The sequence below is a fragment of the Lutra lutra genome, chromosome 3, assembly GCF_902655055.1.
Source record: "Lutra lutra chromosome 3, mLutLut1.2, whole genome shotgun sequence".
Classification (NCBI taxonomy): domain Eukaryota; kingdom Metazoa; phylum Chordata; class Mammalia; order Carnivora; family Mustelidae; genus Lutra; species Lutra lutra.
In genome coordinates this window covers 50,533,637-50,557,967 of record NC_062280.1, presented here as the reverse complement: position 1 = coordinate 50,557,967, position 24,331 = coordinate 50,533,637, and the positions used below count along the sequence as shown (strand labels likewise).

General features: G+C 38.9%; 1 protein-coding gene across 1 annotated transcript in view; it reads left to right on the top strand.

Annotated features, from left to right (window-relative positions):
* Window positions 1-24,331, top strand: part of NEB (nebulin) — a 179,435-nt gene that overhangs the window by 24,244 nt on the left and 130,860 nt on the right. Inside the window, exons 21-38 of the mRNA XM_047721711.1 lie at window positions 892-1,203; window positions 2,176-2,382; window positions 4,420-4,524; window positions 6,007-6,114; window positions 7,070-7,381; window positions 8,076-8,282; window positions 8,762-8,866; window positions 9,023-9,130; window positions 9,752-10,063; window positions 11,425-11,631; window positions 13,030-13,134; window positions 14,096-14,203; window positions 15,867-16,178; window positions 16,324-16,530; window positions 16,985-17,089; window positions 18,063-18,170; window positions 22,865-23,176; window positions 23,366-23,569. Of these exons, the coding sequence (XP_047577667.1) occupies window positions 892-1,203; window positions 2,176-2,382; window positions 4,420-4,524; window positions 6,007-6,114; window positions 7,070-7,381; window positions 8,076-8,282; window positions 8,762-8,866; window positions 9,023-9,130; window positions 9,752-10,063; window positions 11,425-11,631; window positions 13,030-13,134; window positions 14,096-14,203; window positions 15,867-16,178; window positions 16,324-16,530; window positions 16,985-17,089; window positions 18,063-18,170; window positions 22,865-23,176; window positions 23,366-23,569 (3,444 nt within the window). The remainder of the gene's footprint in view (window positions 1-891; window positions 1,204-2,175; window positions 2,383-4,419; window positions 4,525-6,006; window positions 6,115-7,069; window positions 7,382-8,075; window positions 8,283-8,761; window positions 8,867-9,022; window positions 9,131-9,751; window positions 10,064-11,424; window positions 11,632-13,029; window positions 13,135-14,095; window positions 14,204-15,866; window positions 16,179-16,323; window positions 16,531-16,984; window positions 17,090-18,062; window positions 18,171-22,864; window positions 23,177-23,365; window positions 23,570-24,331) is intronic.

Sequence of the window (24,331 nt, the reverse complement as noted above, 5' to 3'; positions counted from 1 at the left end):
TTCTCTTGCATAAAAATTAAGGTTTTGTCCTGTTACCTACTGTCTAACTCCATCTACACCCCACCGCCAGTTCCAGCAGCGAGAGACCTTGGGCTGCAGGGCCTGAACCGTGTGGTTTTTACTGGGCGGGGGAAGCTCACAGCCAGCCCCGCCATGCATCAGCTCCTGAGTTCCGCTGCAGCTGCTTCAGCAGCGTGCTTGGAAAGTAGCTGCTAAGAAATGCGTGGGGAGGGTCTACATATCTATGCAGCATCTAATTTGATGCCACCTAGAAAGAAGGGGAGTTTTGTTTTAACCTTATCCCATCAGCCTGAGACAACACAGTAGTTTCCCACACCCCACCCCAAGGACACTGAGTGTGAACTTGCATGTAGACCTTTGGAGTGTCGTCTGCATCTGTTGCAAACATTATCACCCAGCCAATGGGAACAGCAAATGGAAGATTTTCTCAAATTATTTCTAATGTTCTGTGACGTATGATGACGTACTGTGGTGGTAATAACATATTGGATTGGGAAAATTCACATCCCAGGAAACCAAGAGGTTTCCTTTCCTTTGGAGTGTGTCTTATTTATATTAAGCATGAAAATTCAGATGGCTTTAAGTAAGGTTCTACATGCAAATGCATTTGTAGGATTTAGAGTAAAGAAAGAAACTGGTCCTGAATTTATCATGATTCCCATTTGTGATCCGGCAGTGTTGGAAATAAATGTTTTCACTCTGAACTTTCTGGGGCACATGGGAGTGGGTGTGTTTGCATTTGTTTTTTGCATTTCTTGTACAGTCTTCCAGAAAGCGACGATGTTTTAAGTTGCCTTGCGTGTGAATATACTTGCTACACCTAATGTTATAAGTGCCTAGGACTTTGCTAACCAAATTTTGCCTTTGCAGTATAAATACAAGGAAGCTTATGAGAAGTCAAAGGGGAAGCATGTGGGTTTCAGAAGCCTCCAGGATGATCCCAAGCTGGTCCATTACATGAATGTGGCAAAGATGCAGTCAGATCGTGAATACAAGAAGAACTATGAGAACACCAAAACCAGCTACCATACCCCAGGGGACATGGTTAGCATTACTGCTGCAAAGTCGGCCCAGGATGTTGTCACCAACGTCAACTACAAACAGCCCATACACCATTACACGTACCTACCTGATGCCATGAGTCTCGAGCATACCAGGAATGTGAATCAGATTCAGAGTGATGTGAGTATATATAATCTAACAGACACACAAATGTTGGTACTTAAGGGATAATCATTTCTTCCTGTTTTAGTAGACTTCACAATACAGGAAGATATTTGAAAAATGTACTTTAAAATAAACAGTCGTTATTGAAAGACTAACAGAGGCCTGGTAGACGAGCTGTGTTTTTGCTGGCTTTCTGTGCTCCTACTGTAATCATTGATACTGTCTTTATGAACTTGTGGATCAAAGATAAAACTACATTCCATCAAGTGTATAAACCCTTGGTTCTCTGCAAGAGGAAGTAGCTGCTCTTGGCAGGCCTGCTCTAATGGTGATATGTATAATGCAAAATAGTATTCTCTCTTGTTTCTGAATTCAGGGAAGTTTTTTTCTTTTTTTAACTAAAAATCACACTCTGATGCATGTTAATCTGTGTGACGAGTCGTCTAGAATGAACCGGGGAAGCTTTGTGATTGCAGCGTGATTCACGGAGACCTGCACAGGGAGGCTGTTTAATATTCAGGGCATTTCCTTCTGCAGGAACCAGATTTCTGCAAGAATCATCCTCTGTGAGGAAATATACGGTGTTCATTTATTATCGCTCAACGAAGGTGTCTGTCCCCAGCTGAGATCACGAATAGCCTAGGCGGACAGGGTGGGTGAAATTCAAAGTTATGGGGTTTTCAGTGAAATCAAAAAGAAAGCCCAATTTATTGTCAAAAGAGACAAAAATTTTTTTTAGCATTAGCCGTGGAAATATGTGGCCTAGATTCCCTCTGTGTTGTATAATGCACTCTAACAACAGAACTTTTTCTTATTACCAAATTCTGGGTAAGAAGCTCAGTGGCATACATGGTGAAAGTCTTCCTCTCAGACATGAGCATGCTGGAAGGGTTGCTATTCGTTTCCTCTGGGCAGAATTGCAGATTTCAGAGACACCCTTTGAGTATTCTGCAGGCTATCTCCTCATACGAGATTACTCTCTTACAGAACGTGTATAAAGATGAGTATAACAACTTCTTCAAGGGCATTGGATGGATCCCTATTGGTTCTCTGGAGGTTGAGAAGGTCAAGAAAGCAGGTGATGCTTTAAATGAGAAGAAGTATCGACAGCATCCCGATACCATCAAGTTCACAAGTGTGCCTGATTCCATGGGCATGGTTTTGGCTCAGCAGAACACAAAGCAGCTAAGCGATGTAAGTGGTTTCCCTTCAGAAGGGTTTATCCAGGGGCGCCTGGGATTATCTGTGGATTTTATTTCTCAGACCAGACTCTGTTGGCACATTATCACGGATATCCAGCGGTGCCTGGGCAGCTTGGTCTGTTAGGCAGCGGACTCTTGATTTTGGCTTAGGTCATGATCTCGGGGTCCTGGGATTGGGCCCTGTGTTGGGCTCTGCACTTGGCAAGGAGATGGCTTGAGGATTCTCTCTTCTTGTCTCTCTGTGCCCCTATCCCCACTCGCATGTGTGCGTGCACTCTCTCTCAAATAAATAAATTTTTAAAAAGCGTTTATCCATGAGTAACCCCCATTCCACCATCCTTCTTAATTCAACATGTGAACGTGCATCTGTGTTAGCGTATCAACTGCTTTCAGGGATATAATAGGTCTTACTTTTGAAACAGCACGGAACTTGAACAAAGAGATAGAGGGGAGAGGAGGAGGATTTTCCAAATTTGCTTTATTTTCCAAATGTAGAGAATCTGTGCTATTTACAAGCAGACCCCTATCATTATACACATGAAATGAACTGATTACTGTTATCATCTGTGATTCCACCTGAATTGTAAACCAAGCTATTCATTCCTCTGAGTTGCAACAGTTCTACCTAGCTGCAAGGGGAGAAGGCGTAATGTCCTAATCCTCTTGCGTAAGAGCTTGATGTTCTGAAAGGCAAGCCAGAGAGAGGCCTCTGGGAGGAGGGAAGAGTTGACTTTCAGAGTCAGCTGAGCCTCATTCCAGAGCTCAGGTCTATCTGGACCCTTATTCTTAGCCAGAGCCTAATTACAATGCTCAGTGCTTTCCCTCATTGGGTAATTTCAGAGTTCCACTAAAATACCTCCACCAGAAAGAGAGCAGGAGGTAAAAAGCAAAGAAAAGAGGTTGTGTGTTTTTAGCCCCAGATATTGGAAGGTACTTGGCTCAGATTTGAGAATTACCCATGGATTTTCTTTCTCAGGCCTGTCTCTGTTGTCCATTACCACGGGTATTTTGAGATGAGCTCTATTGTAGTAGTAATGAATATGGAGACTCTTTTGATTTCTTTTGTTCTTGCTGTGGTTTTCCAGTTAGCTAGGAGAATGGGACATTCATCCATTGTCTACCCCATCCCAACAAACGCCATCAACATCTACCCAGTGACTCCTGCCAGAAACCTGAATGTCATTACTGGTGCCTCCCTGCGTGGTCCCAGCATCAGGGCACCTCGGTCTCTCACAGTGTCCCGTGGGGCACTTGCATGTCATTAAGCTGCGGCAGTTGGTTAGGGTTTCCCTGTCTCTCATGGGGACAACTGTAGTAAGCTGGTATCTGGCCTCCCTGCCTGGGGTCTCCCGTGACAACTGGAAGAACTATCTTAAAACATGAATCACAGCTCTCTTAAAACCTCTTAGTAACTTCTCCGTGAACTTAAAAGCTAAACTTGTTACCGTGGCTGAAAAGACCCTCGGCTCTGTGGCCCTGCTCCCCGTCCTAATTGTCCTCTTCGGCACACTTCAGCCCCGTGACACAGGCTGCGTTCTGTCACTCATGCTGGCCTTGCCCTTTCCAGACTTAGGGCCCCAAGTGCTCTGCTTCGGCCGGGACCCCTCTCTCCTCTTCAAGGTTGTGCCTAAAGGCTATCTCCTTAGAGAGCCTTTGCTGACCACCCTTGTTTCTTTCCCAAAGTTGTTCCATTTACAACACATCACACATTCTAGCTCTATCTTATAGTTTATATTTTTATTTTCTGCCTCCTCAACTGTACTGTAACCTTTAAGAGGCCCTGTCTGCCTTTGTCAACACTTTACAGGCAGAAACCTATCCCCCTAGCTGACCCATAGAGCTGTCCAATAAATCCTGGTGGAATGAGCTGGTGGATATGTCTGCTAACACCCTGCTGTATAGTACTATAGGTATATGGCTTGGATATGGAAAAACACAAATGATAACCTTCCTTTTTAGAGGGGTGTGTATTGATAAAACTGACATTATGTCAGCTAATGACTCTTGCATTCTGCCTCCTTTGTTTTAGTTGAACTACAAGGTGGAGGGGGAGAAACTGAAGCACAAGTACACTATGGACCCTGAACTGCCTCAGTTTATTCAGGCCAAGGTCAACGCCCTCAACATAAGTGATGTGAGTATTTGGGCTGGTACATGTCTAATATTGCTAACACGGGCCTCTTCTTTCTAGTTCTGTATAACTCTAGCAGCGAGAATTTTAAGGGAGCAAACTGGGTGTGGATCTTTTTTTTTTTTTTTTTAAAGATTTTTTATTTATTTATTTGACAGAGATCACAAGTAGGCAGAGAGGCAGGCAGAGAGAGAGGAAGGGAAGCAGGCTCCCCGCTGAGCAGAGAGCCCGATGCGGGACTCGATCCCAGGACCCTGAGATCATGACCTGAGCCAAAGGCAGAGGCTTAACCCACTGAGCCACCCAGGCGCCCGGGTGTGGATCTTTTGAGTCTCTGTTCGAGGAGGTCGTTGAGAAGACATGACCGCTGGTTAACCTGTGAGCTAGACCCGGGAGAGGCTCCTTACCCCTTCCGCGGCCCTTGGGATGCACACTCTGCCCACCGTTCCCACAGTGGGAACCATCTTCAGGGATGCAGCCTTGCTAGAGCAGTATGCTGTTGAGATCATCTGAATGGTAGATGTGACTAAACTCAGTTAAGGCCTCTGTATAAACTTCTGAGATTGTGATGGGCAGATGAGGAGAGCTTGTCTTGTGGCTGCCCAAGACAAGCCTTGTATGTAAGTTCTCTTGTTTATTAAACCTGCCACCTACCAATCTGTGGGCTCCCTCTTTGTTCAGTTTCGTCTTGCCCTCCATGTGCAGGCCGGTTTTTGAATCAACGGTCTAAAGACTGGCCCATTATCATGGAATATGGGACTAGAAGTCACCATCAACTTTCATTTGATACAGCCTATTCCAAACTGTGGACTATGACTCATTAGTGGGTTTTAAAATTAATCTAGTAGGTGATATTGCACTTTTTAAAAAGTGAAACAAAATGAGATACACAAGATTGGAAAGTACAGTAGTGAACAGTCTGTAATAAGGACAAATATTGCTTTATAATCTTGTTTCAGTTATTAAAACTTATATGAAAGTTTATTGTAATTTTCTTGAGAAACTCTTTTTTTGCATGTAACAAGCCTCTTGGGTAGTCTAGTACATAATTGGTGATGATCTTTAAATTCACTATTATGAATTTTTACTTTTTGCTTTAAAAAAAGTTGGTAAATTCTAATTTAAAAACATAATCAAACCTGGATAAAACCATTCATTTCTTAAAAGATGATATAGTCATTTTTCCTATCATTTTAGGCTCTCTTTTATCTCCAAATAAACATTTTTATACTCATTTCTATGCTTTTGTTTTACTTAAAAACTTTCCTTGCTTTCCTAAGTAATATTTAAACATTAGAGTAATTAAATCTGGGTAGTACTGAATTTCTTATTTTAGTTTTCATACCTTTCTATGAGTATTAATTGTTTCATCACAAAAAGTATACGAAAATTAAAGTATTCCATGTTTAGAAAAAAAGCTTGAAAATATAGAAATGTGTTCAAGTAGAATAATAAAATAATAAAATACTCTTTCCTTTTTTCAAGTCTCATTATAAAGCAGATTGGAAGAAGACTCTTGCTAAGGGCTATGATTTGAGACCAGATGCTATTCCAATTGTTGCTGCAAAAAGTTCAAGGAATATTGCTAGTGATGTAAGTATAATTTGAAAGTAGAAAACTTTTCTTCTCTATATTTTTAAAATCTCTACATGGTATGTGAGGCTGTGAGCTGTATTAAGAAATAAATAAATTGTAATATAAAAATATTTCCCAACATCATAAGTGCCAATGACTTCCTCATATTACTTCACTTTAAAATCTTTAGAAATTCAATACAGTTGCTGCAAAGAAAAAAATTCTTTGTTTTAAATCGTGAAGTAGTTGGAACTATCATTGGTATCATTCTTATGAACTTGGAAACTGCTTTTTATTTGGATTTTCTCAAGAAAAAAAAGCCTTGACATACTAAAATGTCACTATATTTTTAAAAAGGCTCCAAGTTTTTAAAAGAATACAATTTTTAATATAATTTTCACAAAGAAAAAATCTGGTAAAATAGGAAAACCAGGAAGAATTATAGATTAAATGATAGGATTTTAGTTACTTACCTACTTACTTAATTACTTTCTATAAATTAAGTTTTATTTTCATATGAATTGATGTAATACCTTGATAGAGTAAAAACTCATTCATTTGGAGTCCAATAAAAATAAATTGTGTAATAGCTTTGCTAAAATTTATTCAGGATTATGCAAGTACTTTTAAAGCAATGCAAAGTATTTGGAAATAGAGCATAAAAAAATACACACCAAATCTTTAATAAACTTTTCAGGAACATTTGAGAATATTCAAAGAATCCCTTTATGAATAATCTAGATGTAAACCACACATTATCCCGTTCTTAATTATCCCCAGAGCAAATCTCAAGACCCTCCATTAGAAATGTTTTGTCAGTTCTTTATTTAAAAATACTAAAAAATTTAGATGTTACATGGATTCAGACCAAATTTGGTTATTGCTTAATCTGTTATGTAGATTCAGTCTAACACTTTAGCATTTCTTATAATTGACCCTGTCAAACTTCTGTCTGCCCTTCTTTTTCATATAGTTCAAGTATAAGGAGGCTTATGAGAAAGCCAAAGGCAGGCAAATTGGATTTCTCAGTCTTCAGGATGATCCTAAACTGGTTCATTACATGAATGTGGCCAAGATACAATCAGATCGTGAGTACAAAAAGGGCTATGAAGCCAGCAAGACCAGGTATCACACACCCTTGGACATGTTCAGCGTGACAGCAGCCAAGAAATCTCAGGAGGTTGTTACCAACGCCAACTACAAACAACCCTTCCACAGCTACACTCTGCTACCTGATGCCTTGAACGTGGAACATTCCAGGAATGCAATGCAGATCCAAAGCGATGTATGTAATGGCCAACAGATTATTGGCATAGAATTAGTTATCCATTTCTAGCTGGTGGGAGGGAGGAACAAGAACTTGGCAGTTCCATTTACCTCATCTTAAACCTGGCCGGACTCACTATAATTAGAGATCCTCTCCAGAATTTGGAGTTTTAGAATTTCATTCATTTGAACTATAACATAGCTTTAAAATTTGTTTTGGTTATTGTGTGTTTGTGCGTGTGCGTGTGAGTGTATGTGTATTAGACACAAGTACGTGATGTATTCTATGAAAAGCTAAGAGGCTCAAATGGGTGCAATGTAATATCTTTTCCTATGTAAAATTCTTTTATCTTTTCCTTCAAGAAAGTTAAGTTTCAGAAAGGAATTATTGGATTAGTTTTTCCAGTTCAGAACTACCATGAATGCAATCACTTATATTTTTTAAGATTTTATGTTTAAGTAATCTCTGCACCTAATGTGGGGCTCAAACTCTGAGATCGAGAGTCACATGGTCTAGCGACTGAGCCAGCCAGGAGCCCCTGAATGCAGTTGCTTTTAAAATTCTTTTTTCCAAAAGATGGTAGGGCATAAAAAGCAGGGGATTCTCTTCTCCCTCATTTTTTTTCTTTCTTTTTGATGAAGAGTAAATCATCTAGCCAAAGAAACCCAAGCCCTGACTTTCTGAAATGAAAATTTCCTTTTTCATTGTAAAGAATCTATACAAATCTGACTTCACCAACTGGATGAAGGGGATCGGCTGGGTCCCGATAGAGTCACTGGAGGTGGAGAAAGCAAAGAAAGCTGGAGAGATCCTTAGTGAGAAGAAGTATCGCCAGCACCCTGAGAAGCTGAAGTTCACCTATGCCATGGACACGATGGAACAAGCACTTAACAAAAGTAACAAACTGAATATGGATAAGGTAGGAGCTTCCCTGCTGGTCTCAGCCCCGAACACTTGACCCTGGCAGTGCTGCTATAATCGTCCGCATTTTTATCTTTCTGATGGTTGTGGTGGCGGTGGTGGTGATGGTGGCGGTGGTGGTGATGGTGGAAGGGGGCATTCTATAACCTTCACCATTTCTAGAGAGATCCCACACACACTGATGCAGGCTGTCTGTCTACACCACGCTGAGGGTGTGACAGAACCGCAAAACTCCATGTAGCGTGAGGTTGGGGCAAGGTGGCATTTGTTGTCTTTGTGGAAGAGGGCTCCCTAGTTTGATGGTTTTTTCCCCTCATTGTGTGTTCAGTCTCATCAGCCCGTCTTCTTGCTATGTCATCCACTTGCCAGTATCAGAGTTCATCGCTTCTGTCGTGGAGATGTGAGTCTCCTTCTGTTGACAGCACTGTTATAGACTTGTCCTGCTGTACACTCATGTGCCTGTCGTCCTTGTTGCAGAGGCTCTACACTGAAAAATGGAACAAAGACAAGACTACCATTCACGTCATGCCCGATACTCCAGACATTTTACTTTCCAGAATGAACCAAATCACCATGAGTGATGTAAGTAGATTAACAGCAACAATCAAGTGGGAGAGGAGGTTGGAGGGAACTAATACTTAAGGAATGTCTCTTTTATATACCAACCATGCAAAATCAGGATTCCCATTCTAACTCAAATAACAAGTTGCTGGTGTTATTCTATTTCATTCTATTTAGAAACTATACAAAGCTGGCTGGGAAGAAGAAAAGAAGAAAGGATATGACTTGAGGCCTGATGCCATCCCTATAAAGGCTGCCAAAGCCTGTAGAGACATTGCCAGTGATGTAAGTGCTTCCACTGGGCCTTTTTTAGGCTGAGCAAATAAGAAGCAAATGAGCCAAATTCGTGTGTGTGTTTTCAAGAGCTGCAGTCAACCCTACCCAGTGTCAGTAGGACCATCGTCCATGGAACACATAAGACATTTTTCTTCACCCAGTCCAAGGGCCCTCTAATCATTTGTTCACTATTTGATGTAAAAAGTACTGGGTTTTGTTAAAATAAGTTGTTTTTAGAGTATTCAAATCATTTATAGGCAGTTCTGAGCAAATATTGGATACATTCTACTCATTTTACCCAAGAGATCATTGATTAGGCTCTTTCCTAAATTAAAGATGCACCATGAGAAATTGTGCCTGTAGCCCATTCTGAGGAGACTGCTGAGTGAGAAAAGCTGCTTTCTAAAGCACCCTAAGGCAATTTATTCACGGATCTCTTAGATTAACTCTGAGATCATTTTCTTTCCATGGACTCAAGTCCGGCAAGAAATTTGAAGTAAAAAAATTTTGCTCCATCCCTGTGAGCTCTAAAACCATACACCTTTGCCCAAGTTAATGGAATCTAATGACTTATATTTTGCTCTCTTTCCTTCGCTACCTTCCTCACTGTGCTTCTTTTCCCATCCACAGTACAAATACAAGCAAGCCTACGAGCAAGCCAAAGGGAAACACATTGGGTTCCGGAGCCTAGAGGACGACCCCAAGTTGGTGCACTTCATGCAAGTGGCCAAGATGCAGTCAGACCGGGAATACAAGAAGGGATATGAGAAATCGAAGACTTCCTTCCACACCCCGGTGGACATGCTGAGCGTGGTGGCAGCCAAGAAGTCTCAGGAAGTGGCCACCAACGCCAACTACAGAAATGTGATCCATTCCTACAACATGCTTCCCGACGCCATGGGCTTTGAATTGGCCAAAAATATGATGCAGATTCAAAGCGATGTACGTGACAGCCACATCATTTGCAGAGCACTGACTATAGTTAATAAGCAAATCAGGAATGACCCTAAATGAGGACCTTTTTAAACTCCTGAAAGAAATTCACGTGTAATTTCCCAGCAAGTTGTTTATTTTTTACCTTAAGTAGAATTTGTTTCTTTTAACAAAAGGGGATGATACATTGTAGACACCAAAGTCTTATTTGCTGTGAGGATTGGGGGATGCTGGATTCAGCTAGGGCAAATGAAAATTTGTTTCAGAGAACATGTTGAAGGAAACATGTTGAGCAAAGAGAGTCAGAAGCAGGAGCAGCTCCTAGTAAACAAGTAAGATGAAAATCAGGAAGGCCGACTACTTGCTAGCCCCTGACCCTCACTCCTAACCAGCGTTTATTCCACTTTTTCCAACCTCAATACAAGCAATTGCTTGTATTACTTGCTGATGAAACATTGAGGAGGTGGAAGTTCTTGGAACAAATGTGAGGAAGGCACAGAGTAGAAGCAAGAATTCAGCTGTAGAGGCCATTTATTTGGCAGCTGGGAGAAAAGAATTTAAATTACAAACCAAAGGCAGGTCACGCCAAGCCCGTGCTTCTCTTTAGGAATGTAAGAGCTGAGCTCTTAATTCCTAAGCAGGTACATAGTGCCCACATAAAAGCACTGAGGAAGAGTTGTAGAGGAAAATATCAGTATTAAGGGGAAAAAAGCAAAATTTGCACAGAAAACCAGTGAGGTTTCTGGCATACCCAAGGGAATTGTAACAATGGTGGGTGATCAAAGCTTATGATGAAATAGAGAATCAGAGTCCTGGTGAGTCATCTGTCAACCAAGGAAACTTGGGGAATTTTTCTAAAAATTTAGACCAATACTCAGTGCTCATCATGTCACATGCAACTAATGAATCATTGAACACTACATTAAAAACCCATTATGTAAAAAAAAAAAAACCAACACTAATGATGTACTATATGTTGGTTAATTGAACTTAAATTAAAACCATGTATACAGGCCAAAAGCACAAATTAAAAAAAAAAACAGATTGTCAGAATGAAAAAAAAAAAAGCATAGTCACCTTTCTCGAGATCGCAGTCACATGATAGCTAATCTAGTTGGTATTTCTTAGCATTTTTTCCTTATGAAGGCATTTAGGAAAACAAATCACAAAGATATTACTGCTAATTTTTAATTTCTCATGCAAAGAAATGTAAAAAAAAAAAAAAAAGATAATGTTTAGGGACAAAAATGGTTGGAGTTCGACATACTATTGGTTGAAAACCAAAGTGGGACTTAGGAAATACGAATACCCACTCCTGGTTCTTGGTAGCTTTGGTTTCTTCTGATCCCTGAACATTTCCTCTTTTGCAGAATCAGTACAAAGCTGACTACGTTGACTTCATGAAGGGCATTGGATGGCTCCCTCTGGGCTCACTAGAGGCTGAGAAAAACAAGAAAGCCATGGAGATAATCAGTGAAAAGAAGTACCGCCAACACCCAGACACTTTGAAGTATTCCACTTTGATGGACTCAATGAACATGGTTTTGGCCCAGAATAATGCAAAAATTATGAATGAAGTGAGTCTTTCAATATTGTAATATTTCCTGTACACCAGGAAAATGCCAGGCCTTTTTATATTTGATCTACAGGTTTTGATAATAGTTTTAGGGCATCACAATTAATGTTCATTCAGCTTTGAGAAAAGGGACTTGTGGATTTAAAAAAATAGAAACTAGTCCTAATTAGTGGCGCCCTAAATGTTCAATGAACCACTGTGTCCAACAGACATAAGAAAATACGAGTCGTTTCTTTTCATGCATATTTTTGAAAGAAGTCTTGTTTGTCTAAGTTAAGGTTGAGTAGAAGTTCACAACACTGAATCAGCAGATTATTTGCCTGACATCTGGGTGTTGGGATCCACTCCAGTTTCCTAGCTGCTTTAATGGAGTCAAGGGAGACACCTTGATCCTGTGGCTATAGCGGCATTCCGAAGCAGGACCTTCTCTGGGCAAATCATGAGAGCAGTTGTTCTCTGCAAGTAGTTCCTTGCATTAATATTTCCAGCCTTTAGAAAAGCCTTACTGTATTTTGAAATTTATTAGCCATGTTAGATATCAAGACCAAAAAGCATATCCACCTTGAACTTTGGTTTTTAAGTTATAAATAATAAAATAATTGCAGCAACATTGGTTATATTGTATGGATCATAATTTGAAATGCTGCTGATTAGCAAAAGAAAGAAAGAAAAACATTATTTGGACTTTAACCTTAAGCAGTTGAAGAACGTGATGGTCCTACTTGTACTAGAGAGAGCTGTTTTATGCTAAGTGTCTGAGTAAATCCCTTGGAGTCCTCTGAGAGAGAAAACTGATTTGTCAAGATGACTGATCTCTTAGACAGGGACTTGTCTAAAAGACAAGGCACAGATCTCAGTATCCCTTTTAAGATTTAGTATTTAAACTACCATAAGCTCACATTTATTTTTTAGATGTTAAACCTTTTATTTCTTTTTCAGTGCAGTGATTTATTAATCATTTCAGAATAATGATGCCAAGATAAGAATCATCAGCCTCTTCTTGCAGAGTTGTGGAAATGATGGCCCAGACCTGTGTGTCTTTAGGCAAGGTGCATTACTTCTCTGGGCTATGATTTTCTCAACTCTGCAATAAGAGGATTCAACTGATGATCACCAAGACATCTCTCAGTGTACATTTGCTCTTCCTATGGTTCTCATCTTGGCATCATCTGGCTTTCCATCTTACATCCTCTCTGCTGTCTTGTTTGAATTAGCACCTTTTCCATTTAAATTTAAAAAATAAGATCTAGCTAATAAAAATAATAAAATAAAAAATAGTAAAATATTGGTATTTATGTGCAGTTAAATACGTATAAGTATATACACACACACAAAGTGAGCACCTTTTAAGATTTTTAAATACTAACTTTCACTTTTTTTTTTTTTTTTAACTTTCCAGCACCTCTACAAACAAGCATGGGAGGCTGATAAGACCAAAGTCCACATTATGCCTGATATCCCCCAGATTGTCTTGGCAAAGGCAAATGCAATTAATATGAGTGATGTAAGTATAATTCCCCATGGTTTATTTGAACCAGTATAAACTAATCAATGTCTCTCAATTATAAGAATGAATGTTTTAAAAATAAGAGTAGGAATACTCAAATGAGCATCTTTCTCTTTCTAATCTTGCTTTGCTAAGAGTTGGAGCCGGCCTGTGGATGGGACTTGGGCCCTGCAGTTAGGAATTTGAAGGGCAGCTGGATTTTGTTTAGGAGCGGGTACTCATTCTCTAAGAGACTTGGCAGGAAGAGAAGGGCTTGGGGGCCCCAAAAGAGAAAAAGGAAGTGAGAATCCCAGGACCTGGTTCCTGGAGTCTCTCTACCAAGGCTTTGAGATGGTCCTAAAGAAGGGGTCTTGGGAAAAAGTTAAGTGGGAAGGGAAGAAGAACATTTTGAAGAATTTGGAGCAAGCTCCGTAACAAGGAATGTTCAACACTTAGAAAATGCGTGTTTTATTTCACTTTCTTTCTCAACCTAACCGTGGTTGCTAGGAAATCTCTAATCCTACCAGTGTTTTCTGTTTTCCCTGAATTATACAGGGATTTGTGGTTGATGACTTATTTTTGGATTGTAGAATCCACACAGTTACATAAATAAAAGTGTCGATTGAAAAATAGTGAAGTTTACTTTTGATGTAAAAGTATGGTTGTTTTGTAGTCTTCTCTTGACTTTTAATTGATAAAAATGTATCAATGCGAATCTACTGGGCTTTCACATTTTTAAACATATTTATAACCTAATGGAAACCATTAAGTTTTACTTTTTCTGGTGGTTTCCTGAAGATATGTTCGGGTGTGACTTTTTTCAAACACAATTTTGTTATTTATAAGAACATTTATCCATCAAACCACCAATGAAGAATTCCCAAAAATAAAAACGATACCACAGTGCTAGTTTACTCTCTTCAAATAAACCCAGGCTTTCCTATTTAGAAGAACATTATTCCCTTACCTCTCTTTACAGAAACTCTACAAACTTTCTTTGGAAGAATCTAGAAAGAAAGGCTATGATCTCAGAACTGATGCAATTCCTATCAAAGCTGCCAAAGCCTCAAGAGATATTGCAAGTGATGTAAGTCTGAAGGAAAACACTCACCTGACTGGGGTTTTTTCCTAATTTACCAAAATAGTAAGGGCTGAATTTTGGAAACACTCAGTGGAAAAGATACAGGGGGAAGTGTACCTGCTCACAGTGGCCTCCTTGTATTCTGTGAATGCTTTTTAGGTTTAGTCTTTCGTTTTCTCTGGTATTTCTGAAAACAAAAACAAAAACAAAGAGAATGCTAACCACATTATGACCACATATCTGTGTGCTCTCCCTGGCTCATGAGATGTAGGTGAATTTTCTTTGAACTCCATCCCCAGCGCTATGGCCTGTAGAAATCCAAAGCCCTTCACCAAGCTTTCTTGGTGAAAGATTTGGGTTGTTCTTACTTCCTGCCTCTTAGAAAGTCTCTTCCTAGCAGGATGTCTCATTAAATGGTGTACTAGAGATGCTGATCTTTTGGACTCATGACAGCTGATTATTAAATAATCAGGAGTTTTGCAAGCCAGTTGTTAAATTCTTGGTAGCTTCACACCAGCCATGGTGGGAGTATTTACACCACAGGGACTGACAAACATGACAGATCAGGGCTTTTTCCTTCCGGGAGCTGGTGTGCCAGCTCACCTCTCCCGTAACAGAACACCTGTACGAAACTCAGTTCTTTCATTTGGCTGTTTCTGCAAGAAATCTTTTCACAGTGACTACTGTGTGGTTTGAGGGTAATGGGGGGAACACTTCTCAGAGTACTCTTTCCTTAGCCCCCTACCCCCTCTCCCCCGCAGTGACACTTTCTCTCTCATATTCTGTGCCTGTTCATCTTTCCTACCTGTCCATCCCTGTGCCACTACTACGTTGCCCTGAAATCTCAAAATTCTTTTCCCTCTATTCTGGAGTGATTCGGCTCCCTGAGTCTCCTCCCCCTAACTTGCACACTCAAACTCACACGAGATAGGCAGAATAAGTTTTCCATGTATCAGGCTCCTCCCTTTCTAGAAAGAAGTTGAGTGATAAATAGTAAAATTTCTTCCCCATTATACCAGTATAGAAAGTCTTAAAGGAAAAGGAGCTTCACAACTATAAAGCTACTCTACAATGATACTGTGTATGTCATACACTAAGCCTATTTTTTGCAGTAAAATCCTGGCTGGATGATTTCTTAGGGCAGCAGTAAACTGCTTAGAACATTCTGCCTTTTTCTCTCATTTGCTGTACTGTTATCAACTGCTAAAGATCTCTAATCCTAACAACAGTGTACAACAACAGAGTACGTGTGGAAGTCAGTGTGGTATATCATCATTACGTTCTTGGTTCTAGTCCTTAGTGACCTTAGCATGTACTCACCTCTCTGGGTTACTCATCTGTAAAATGGGGTGGAGGAGGGCAGTAATAATAACTTTGCTATCTTCCTCACAACATAGTTTTGAGTATCAAGTTACACAAACAAACGTGAAAAGCATGTTTTATAAACTGTAGAATTCTACACAAGTATCACTTTTTTTTCATTCTTATGTCTTTAGTTTTTTTATTAATTATTTTTATTAGCATATAATGTATTATTTGCCCCAGGGGTACAGGTCTGTGAATCATCAGGCTTACATATTTCACACAAGTGTCACTTTTTATGAAACATAGACTATTGATACTAGAATGTTTCTAGTCAAGGTAATTGCTCTAACTAATTTTTTCACAGTATAAATACAAATACAACTATGAAAAGGAGAAGGGGAAGATGGTTGGCTTCCGCAGCCTTGAGGATGATCCCAAATTAGTCCATTCCATGCAAGTGGCTAAGATGCAGTCTGATCGGGAGTACAAGAAAAACTATGAGAATACGAAGACCAGCTACCACACCCCTGCTGACATGCTCAGTGTCACGGCTGCTAGGGAGGCCCAAGCCAACATCACCAACGCCAACTATAAGCATTTGATTCACAAGTACATCCTCCTTCCAGATGCCATGAGCATTGAGCTGAGCAGGAATATGAACCGCATACAGAGTGACGTAAGTCTCTTTTCTTTCTGGGTGATGTTCAGATTCCTAGCATGGGAATGGAGATCACAGTCTTCGATACTACACTTTTGTGTCTGAATTGATAAAAGTAAAGTAATTGAAAAGGTAAATTAGAATTTGTCTCTTCTTTATATAGAATGAATACAAGCAGGACTACAATGAGTGGTACAAAGGGCTTGGCTGGAGTCCAGCTGGTTCCCTAGAAGTGGAGAAGGCCAAGAAAGCAACTGAATATGCCAGTGATCAGAAATACCGCCAGCATCCTAGCAACTTCCAGTTTAAGAAGCTGAATGACTCCATGGATATGGTTCTTGCCAAACAGAATGCACAAACCATGAACAAGGTAGACAGCCATCCTTCGATACAGCTGTCCTTCCCTACAGCTCCCAGCAAGGCAGGGCTAGTAACCCCTGGTTCATGTTTGGGAAATCTAGTTTGGGTCCTCTGTTTCTGGGGTCTGACAGACTGTTCCAGAGCATGTCCTTACATCATTTTCTTCTGCCTACTTCTTATTTTTATTTCCCCTGACCTTCTAAATGGAGTTAGAAATCTTTTTATTTCTTAAAAACCTTTTGTATTTTAAAATTACTATATACTAAAAACTTTCAAATAATTCTAGAAGATAGGAAATATCCAAAAATACTATTTTTTTTTAATCTGAGTTTGTTTTTGGTGTCTTTTGAGTCATATACCACTTCAGTTACTAAATTTAATCTAATTCAAATTGAGTGAATTCAAATGCTCTGTTTCACTTTTTTCTTCAAATAACAAATGTCTTTTTTCTCCTAACTTCCTAGTACTTATATACTGTTGACTGGAACAAAGATAAAACCAAGATTCATGTGATGCCAGACACACCAGATATTTTACAAGCCAAGCAGAATCAAACTCTGTATAGTCAGGTAAAGCTATATAAAAATTTGGCTTGAGACTAATTAAACTTTTTAAATGATGTAATGGTAAATAATTGATGAAAATGCCAAAGTAATAAAAATGAATGACTTAAACTGGCAAGTTAGAGATGCTGCAGAATATGGTGATTAAAAGCAAGAGCTTTAGCTGTGACTCCTGTGCTCCGTGGAGACAGGCACTGTGCTGGTTTTCTTTATCTCAGTACTCATTGTACTTGGCACAGAGAAGGAAATCGATAGATAATTGTTGAAAGAAAAAATTGCATCAGACAGATCTGGTATGCGTTTTTGGCTTTGCCATTTATGAGTTATATAACATCGGGTCTAAGCCTTAGTTTCCTCATCCCTAAGATTGGGACCATAAGAGTGCTTATTGATGAGGACCAAATGAGAAATTTCCATGTAAGGCTCTCAACACAGTACTTGGCACATAGTAGGTTCTGGATGACTTTCAACTGTTTTTGTTAGTATTCAGTTTTAACACACATGCAAAATTTTAATTTCATTCATAAAGATTAATTCATTTATTGTACCTCATAAAAGGTACGTCAGTATCTATTACTTTTATCACTTGGATTATCAAAATTTTGTTTCCTGACTTTTTTTAGTTACCAATTATTTTAACATCTGTCACTAAAATAGTGAGTCTAGACGGCACTTAACAGCAGGGAGAAAGCGCCTGATATACTTGATATGCCCAAACAGTGTCTGAACAGAAAAGCTATTCTAAAACTGTACTGTGTCTCTTGTAACTGAGCCTATTCTCAGAGCCAGAAAACTGAAGCAAGATCCTGTAATGCTAAGTCAGTTCTCCCTAAAAGAGCTTGGTTTGGTTTTATCCGATCTTTAGAGTTAAGGTAGATGATAGAATCTGATGCCTGCTCTCTGGGTAAATTATTGTTCAGTAATCCACTGGGGTTCTAATATTTACTGAATAATGCTAAATTATATGTTTCATTTCCAGAAACTCTATAAACTCGGATGGGAAGAAGCTCTGAAGAAAGGCTATGATCTCCCACCTGACGCAATTTCTGTACAGTTGGCCAAAGCTTCAACAGACATCGCTAGTGATGTAAGTTTGGCTTGTTTGGCTTTTATGATGCATTTTATCTGAATCAGGTATCTTCAGATACCTGATGACTACTTTTACAGACAGGCCTTGCCTTTCAAAATGTAATGCCATTCCCTTCATCTTCTCCTACCTCCCCTCTTCATTTACTGAAAATTCACTTTTCTTTCTAACTGATTCAGTGTCAAAATAAGAGCTTCCTGAACAGAAGTTGAGTCAGAGGACCTGTGAGATCCATTATACCAAGATGCAATGTTTCTAGACATTACAAAGAAACCAGAGATTTCAGTTTTCCCTTGCTTGCTTAAAAATAATTTGTTTTGTATTTATCTATTTTAGACAAATTCAAAGTGCCAGAGAATAAATCAACCTCAGTGACCTGATGTTGATAAATTTTTATATGCACATATTTAAAAATTAGATGCCACTTCTTTTTATTTAACCCATTCTTATATCTACATAATTATAATAAATTACCTTGGGGCATAAAAAATTCAGGAAGTTTCAGGAATTTAGGTTTAAGTTTCAGAGAGCTTAACTTTTTGTTGGATTCTATCTGGTCCCAAAGTTCATAAAATAGGGATATTTGTTCACCAGGACAACTTCTAATTATGATTGGAAAGGGTAATAAATTTGGTGAATAAACTAGGTACAATTCTTATTGATTAGTTAAATTTTTGCAAATATTTGACTTTGATATTCTGCATATAGATCGACACGTCATTTTGTTAAATCTAAGAATTAACCTAAAAAAATTCAGAGGACTTTGGAATTTCAGTGGAAGTACTAGCTCTTAAAATTCTTTTATATGCTTTTCTTCTTTTATTTTTTTAATTTCTTTTCAGTGTTCCAGAATTCATTGTTTATACCCCACACCCAGTGCTCCATGCAATACTTGCCCTCCATAATACCCACCACCAGGCTCACCAACTCCCCACCCACCTCCCCTCCAGAATTCTTAGTTTGTTTTTCAGAGTCCATAGTCTCTCATGGTTCACCTCCCCCTCCCAAATTCCCTGAACTCACTTCTCCTCTCCATTTCCCCATGTCCTCCATGTTATTCCTTATGTTCCACAAGTAAGCGAAACCACATGATGATTGACTCTCTCTGTTTGACTTATTTCACTCAGCATAATCTCCTCCAGTCCTGTCCATGTTGATAGAAAAGTTGGGTATTCATCCTTTCTGATGGAGGCATAATACTCCATTGTATTTATGGACCATATCTTCTTTATCCATTCATCTGTTGAAGGTCATCTTGGTTCTTTCCAGTTTGGTGACTGTGACCATTGCTGCTATGAACATTGGGGTACAGATGGCTCTTCTTTTTACTACATCTGTATCTTTGGGGTAAATACCCAGTAGTGCAATTGCAGGGTCACAGGGAAGCTCTATTTTTAATTTCTTAAGGAATCTCCACACTGTTTTCCTAAGTGGCTGCACCAACTTGTATTCCCATCCACAGTGTAAAAGCGTTCCCCTTTCTCTACATCCTCTCCAACACTTGTTAACTCTCTTGTTGATTTTGGCCATTCTAACTGGTGTAAGGTGATATCTCAATGTGGTTTTGATTTGAATCTCCCTGATGGCTAATGATGATGAACATTTTTTTATGTGTCTGTTAGCCATTTGTATGTCTTCTGCCCATTTCTTTGATGTGATTATCTGTTTTGTGTGTATTGAATTTGAGGAGTTCTTTACAGTTCTTTACAGGTTGGATATCAGCCCTTTGTCTATACTGTCATTTGTGAATATCTTCTCCCATTCCGTGGGTTGCCTCTTTGTTTTGTTGACTGTTTCCTTTGCTGTGCAGAAGCTTTAGATCTTGATGAAGTCCCAAAAGTTCATTTTCACTTTTGTTTCCTTTGCCTTTGGAGACCTATCTTGTCTCCAAAGTTGCTGTGGCCGATGTCAAAGAGGTTACTGCCTGTGTTCTCCTCTAGGATTCTGATGGATTCCTGCCTCACGTTGAGGTCTTTTATCCATTTCGAGTTTATCTTTGTGTGAGAGAATGGTTAAATTTCATTCTTCTATACATAGCTGTCCAATTTTCCCAGCACCATTTATTGAAGAGATTGTCTTTTTTCCACTGTATATTTTTTCCTGCTTTGTCGAAAATTATTTGACCATAGAGTTGAGGGTCCATATCTGGACTCTGTACTCTGTACCACTGGTCTGTGTGTCTGTTTTTGTGCCAGTGCCATGCTGTCTTGGTGATCACAGCGTTGTAGTAAAGCTTAAAATCAGGCAACGTGATGCCCCCAGTTTTGTTTTTCTTTTTCAACATTTCCTTAGCAATTTTGGGTTTCTTCTGGTTCCATACAAATTTTAGGATTGTTTGTTCCAGCTCTTGAAAAATGCCGGTGGAATTTTGATCTTCAAATTTTTTAAAACAAGACAAGGACTTGGTTTGGAGAAAAATTGTGTAAAGACAGCATCTGGCAATGAATTCTAAGAATAGAAGGGAAGATCTTCTTTAAATCAATTCATTTGTGGCACTCCAGAAATGTGGGAAAATCAATTAGGTAATTTATTATTACTCACTCACTGGCTTGCTGGTCAGTTCCTTATTAGAATGAATCAACATACTGAAGAACCTACAGCAATAATGATGCTTGAATGTTCCCGCAGGAGCATTTAATGTTATGTATTCTCCATGAGGTGAAGATTATTTAGAAATTGAAGAAATAGCATCAGTGATTTCCTAACTATACTTTTGATAGTAGCTGATTTCTTTTTGTGTGAAACCATTAGTTAGAACTATTTGAAGTTTTACCCTAAAATTAACTTTATGTGAACTTTCTCACCATTGTAGAAATTATATCTCCTCTTAGTTTCAGACTTTTTAAAAATTTATTCATTTATCTTAGAGAGGATGAATGGGGGGAGGGGCAGAGGGTGAGGAAGAGAAAGAGAATCTCTAGCAGACTCCCTGCTGAATGCAGAGCTGACACATGGCTCAATCTCACAACCTTGAGATCATAACCTGAGCCGAAATCAAGAGCTGGACACTTAACCAACTGAGCCACCTAGGTGCTCCTCACATGGTTTTTATATTCTATAAGATTTAAGGAAATTAGAGAAGCACCTATGTGGCCCAGTGGGTTAAAGCCTCTGCCTTCAGCTCACGATCCCGGGGTCCTGGGATCGAGCCCCGCATCGGGCTTTCTGCTCAGTGGGGAGCCTGCTTCCCCCCCCCCCCGCTGCCTTTCTCCCTACTTGTGATCTCTGTCAAATCAATTAAATCTTTTTTAAAAATTAAGGAAATTAGAGATTTTTATGAGTACTTAATTTAATAAATTAGAATCATAGAATTTAGTTAGACAACACAAAAGCTTTTTAATGCAGTCTCCCACTCAGTGTTCTGCCTTCTCTCCACCTCCAACAGGTGGTCGTCTTGTCTGTGAACATTTACACATAAAAGAATTTTACACATAAAAAAATTTTATGTGCCCCTTTAGGGCAGGTCATTTCCTTGTTGGATCATCTTTAGTTGTCATTATATAGTTCCCTATTTTGAATTTGATTATGTTGTTGATCAACTCTAAGTCTGTGTTCTAGAACATCACAAAGTAGCTTATTTCCTATTCCACCTGATATCTCTTCACTTTACACGTTTTTAGTTATTCTTCTTGGTTTTAGTTTTGTAAGTCTTTCAGTATTCTGATTATTCATGACTCTTGAAAAGCTCGTCACTCTACTTGTGATTTGTTCTATTTTTTCAGACCCTTCTCAAAATATTGTGCTCAAATGTAGTGGTGCTTCCCTGTCACAGGAGGTCAGGCCAGAGTAAATGAGCTTCTGACTTGTTTTTATCTGTGTCCCTGCAGAATCTTTAATACTAGTTTTATAAGCAGCTTTGTCAGCTTGCCCATACTAAGCTTATAGTCAGCCTAAACTCCTGAGTATTTATAATATATATAATTGTGACTCTGGGTATGAAGTGAGAGTAGGACCTAACTCCATGAAGTGTAATATAGCCAGGCACCTAGCATCAAGTAAATGCTATTATTACTATTGTTATTATTGTTACTATTACAATTGTCATCCAGTACTAATGCAATTTTTTCCCAGTTGAATCTAAATAGTGGATTTTACTTTTCTTAAATTTATGTAGTTCACTTGACTTGTCTTGGCAATATGTTGAGATCTTATGGAATTCTCTTTCTAATCTAACGTATTGAGTTTTTTGTAGCTACATGTGCATGAAGGTATGGATCCTGAACAGGACAAGATTATAATATATAACCACATAGCAAACCACTAAAATTCCTGCTGCTTAATAAGTTAATCTATACCATAAGGCTTGTTGCTCAAGTCCTGAATCTTTCTTATTTCTTGGCCATGCAGCCCATATTTTCAGATCACTCCCATAAGGCTATCCAAAGAGCTTTGTGCAAATGTTACCCTAAGGTCTGCATACCCAATGTCTAGCACCTCCTGGCATATATTTTTGTCTCTAGTTAGAATTTAGCATAACCTCCCCTGATAATCAACTACATTACATTTTTTTCTGGAAGTGTTTATGTAAGTTCTTACATTTCTTCCTAACTTAACATGGACATCCTTTTTCTCTTTTCAGTTTTGGAAAACAGACATGCCAAAAATGCATATGGAGCTTTTAATTAAGCTCAGATTGTTGCGCTTCACTTGATCTTTGTTTATGTTAATAAAAGAACTGATTCCTTTGATTTCAGTTTAAATACAAACAAGGTTACCGCAAACAACTTGGCCACCATATTGGATTCCGGAGTCTGCAAGATGATCCAAAGCTTGTGCTGTCCATGAATGTAGCCAAAATGCAGAGTGAAAGAGAATACAAAAAGGACTTTGAGAAGTGGAAGACCAAGTTCAGCAGCCCAGTGGACATGTTAGGAGTGGTGCTGGCCAAGAAATGTCAGGAATTAGTCAGTGACGTAGACTATAAGAACTACCTCCACCAGTGGACATGCCTGCCTGACCAGAATGATGTTATTCAAGCTAAAAAGGTTTATGAACTGCAGAGTGAGGTCAGTTTCTATTTAATTGAATGGCTTATATATTACTATTTGAGTATCCATTTGGTCACAGAGAAACAAAGTAAAAAGAGGAGTTGTTATTGAATATCTAAAATGCATCTGTTTGTAATGTATAGAATCACTTGAGTCGAGGGTCCAAATGAGGATGGGGTTTTGATGGAGTGCTTTGTATTTTCACAGAATCTGTATAAGTCTGACCTTGAGTGGCTAAGAGGCATAGGATGGAGTCCCCTGGGTTCTTTGGAGGCAGAAAAGAACAAACGGGCTTCAGAAATCATCAGCGAGAAGAAATACCGTCAGCCCCCAGACAGAAACAAATTTACCAGCATTCCTGATGCCATGGACATAGTTCTGGCAAAGACAAATGCCAAAAATAGGAGTGATGTGAGTAACTCTTTAGAAATAAATAGAAAAGTTGTAGTGCCTGATAACTGGTAGGTGCTCAATAGCATTTGCTTAATAATTAGTAGGGTAGCATAGCATTATATCCTACAGCATAGCACAACACAGCATGATGTGTAATGTTGGTTGCTTCATTTGAATTATCAACTACCCTATACTGAATCATGTAAAATGTGTTAGTACCAATTTTTGTCATCTAAAACTTTCTTATTTATTTATTTATCCATCCATCCATCCATCCAACCAACCATCCTGTAAATGAGAACGCTATTGAACATACTTTTTTTTCTTTGAAACTTGAATGTATTAAAGACCCAGTCTTTGTGTTGTTGTTGTTGTTGGGGTAAAGTGTATGAAAGGGCAGTATTTTGAGTACTTTGCACAGGCAAATGGAAATGTTATAAAGAGTGTATTTTCTGCCAAACTTTTATAATACATTTAGCTTCGCCAAGTCAAGACAAGTAGGTAATATCATACATATATACATGTGTGTGTATATGTGTATATATCCCATCTTCAACTTACTTCCCTCTCCAGCACTGATACCAGTGTGTGGCATGTAACTAAATATTTATTGAATTAAATAAATAAAAGATAGCAGTGTAGAGTAATTCTATGCAAAGAGAAAGAGTACTCATCATTGTTCAGTGAGAAGCATAACCCTGAAAATTACAGAAAGTTGAATTATGTGCACTGAGATTTTGGAACAGGTAAGAAAGTTTAAATTGATACATAGTAATAATT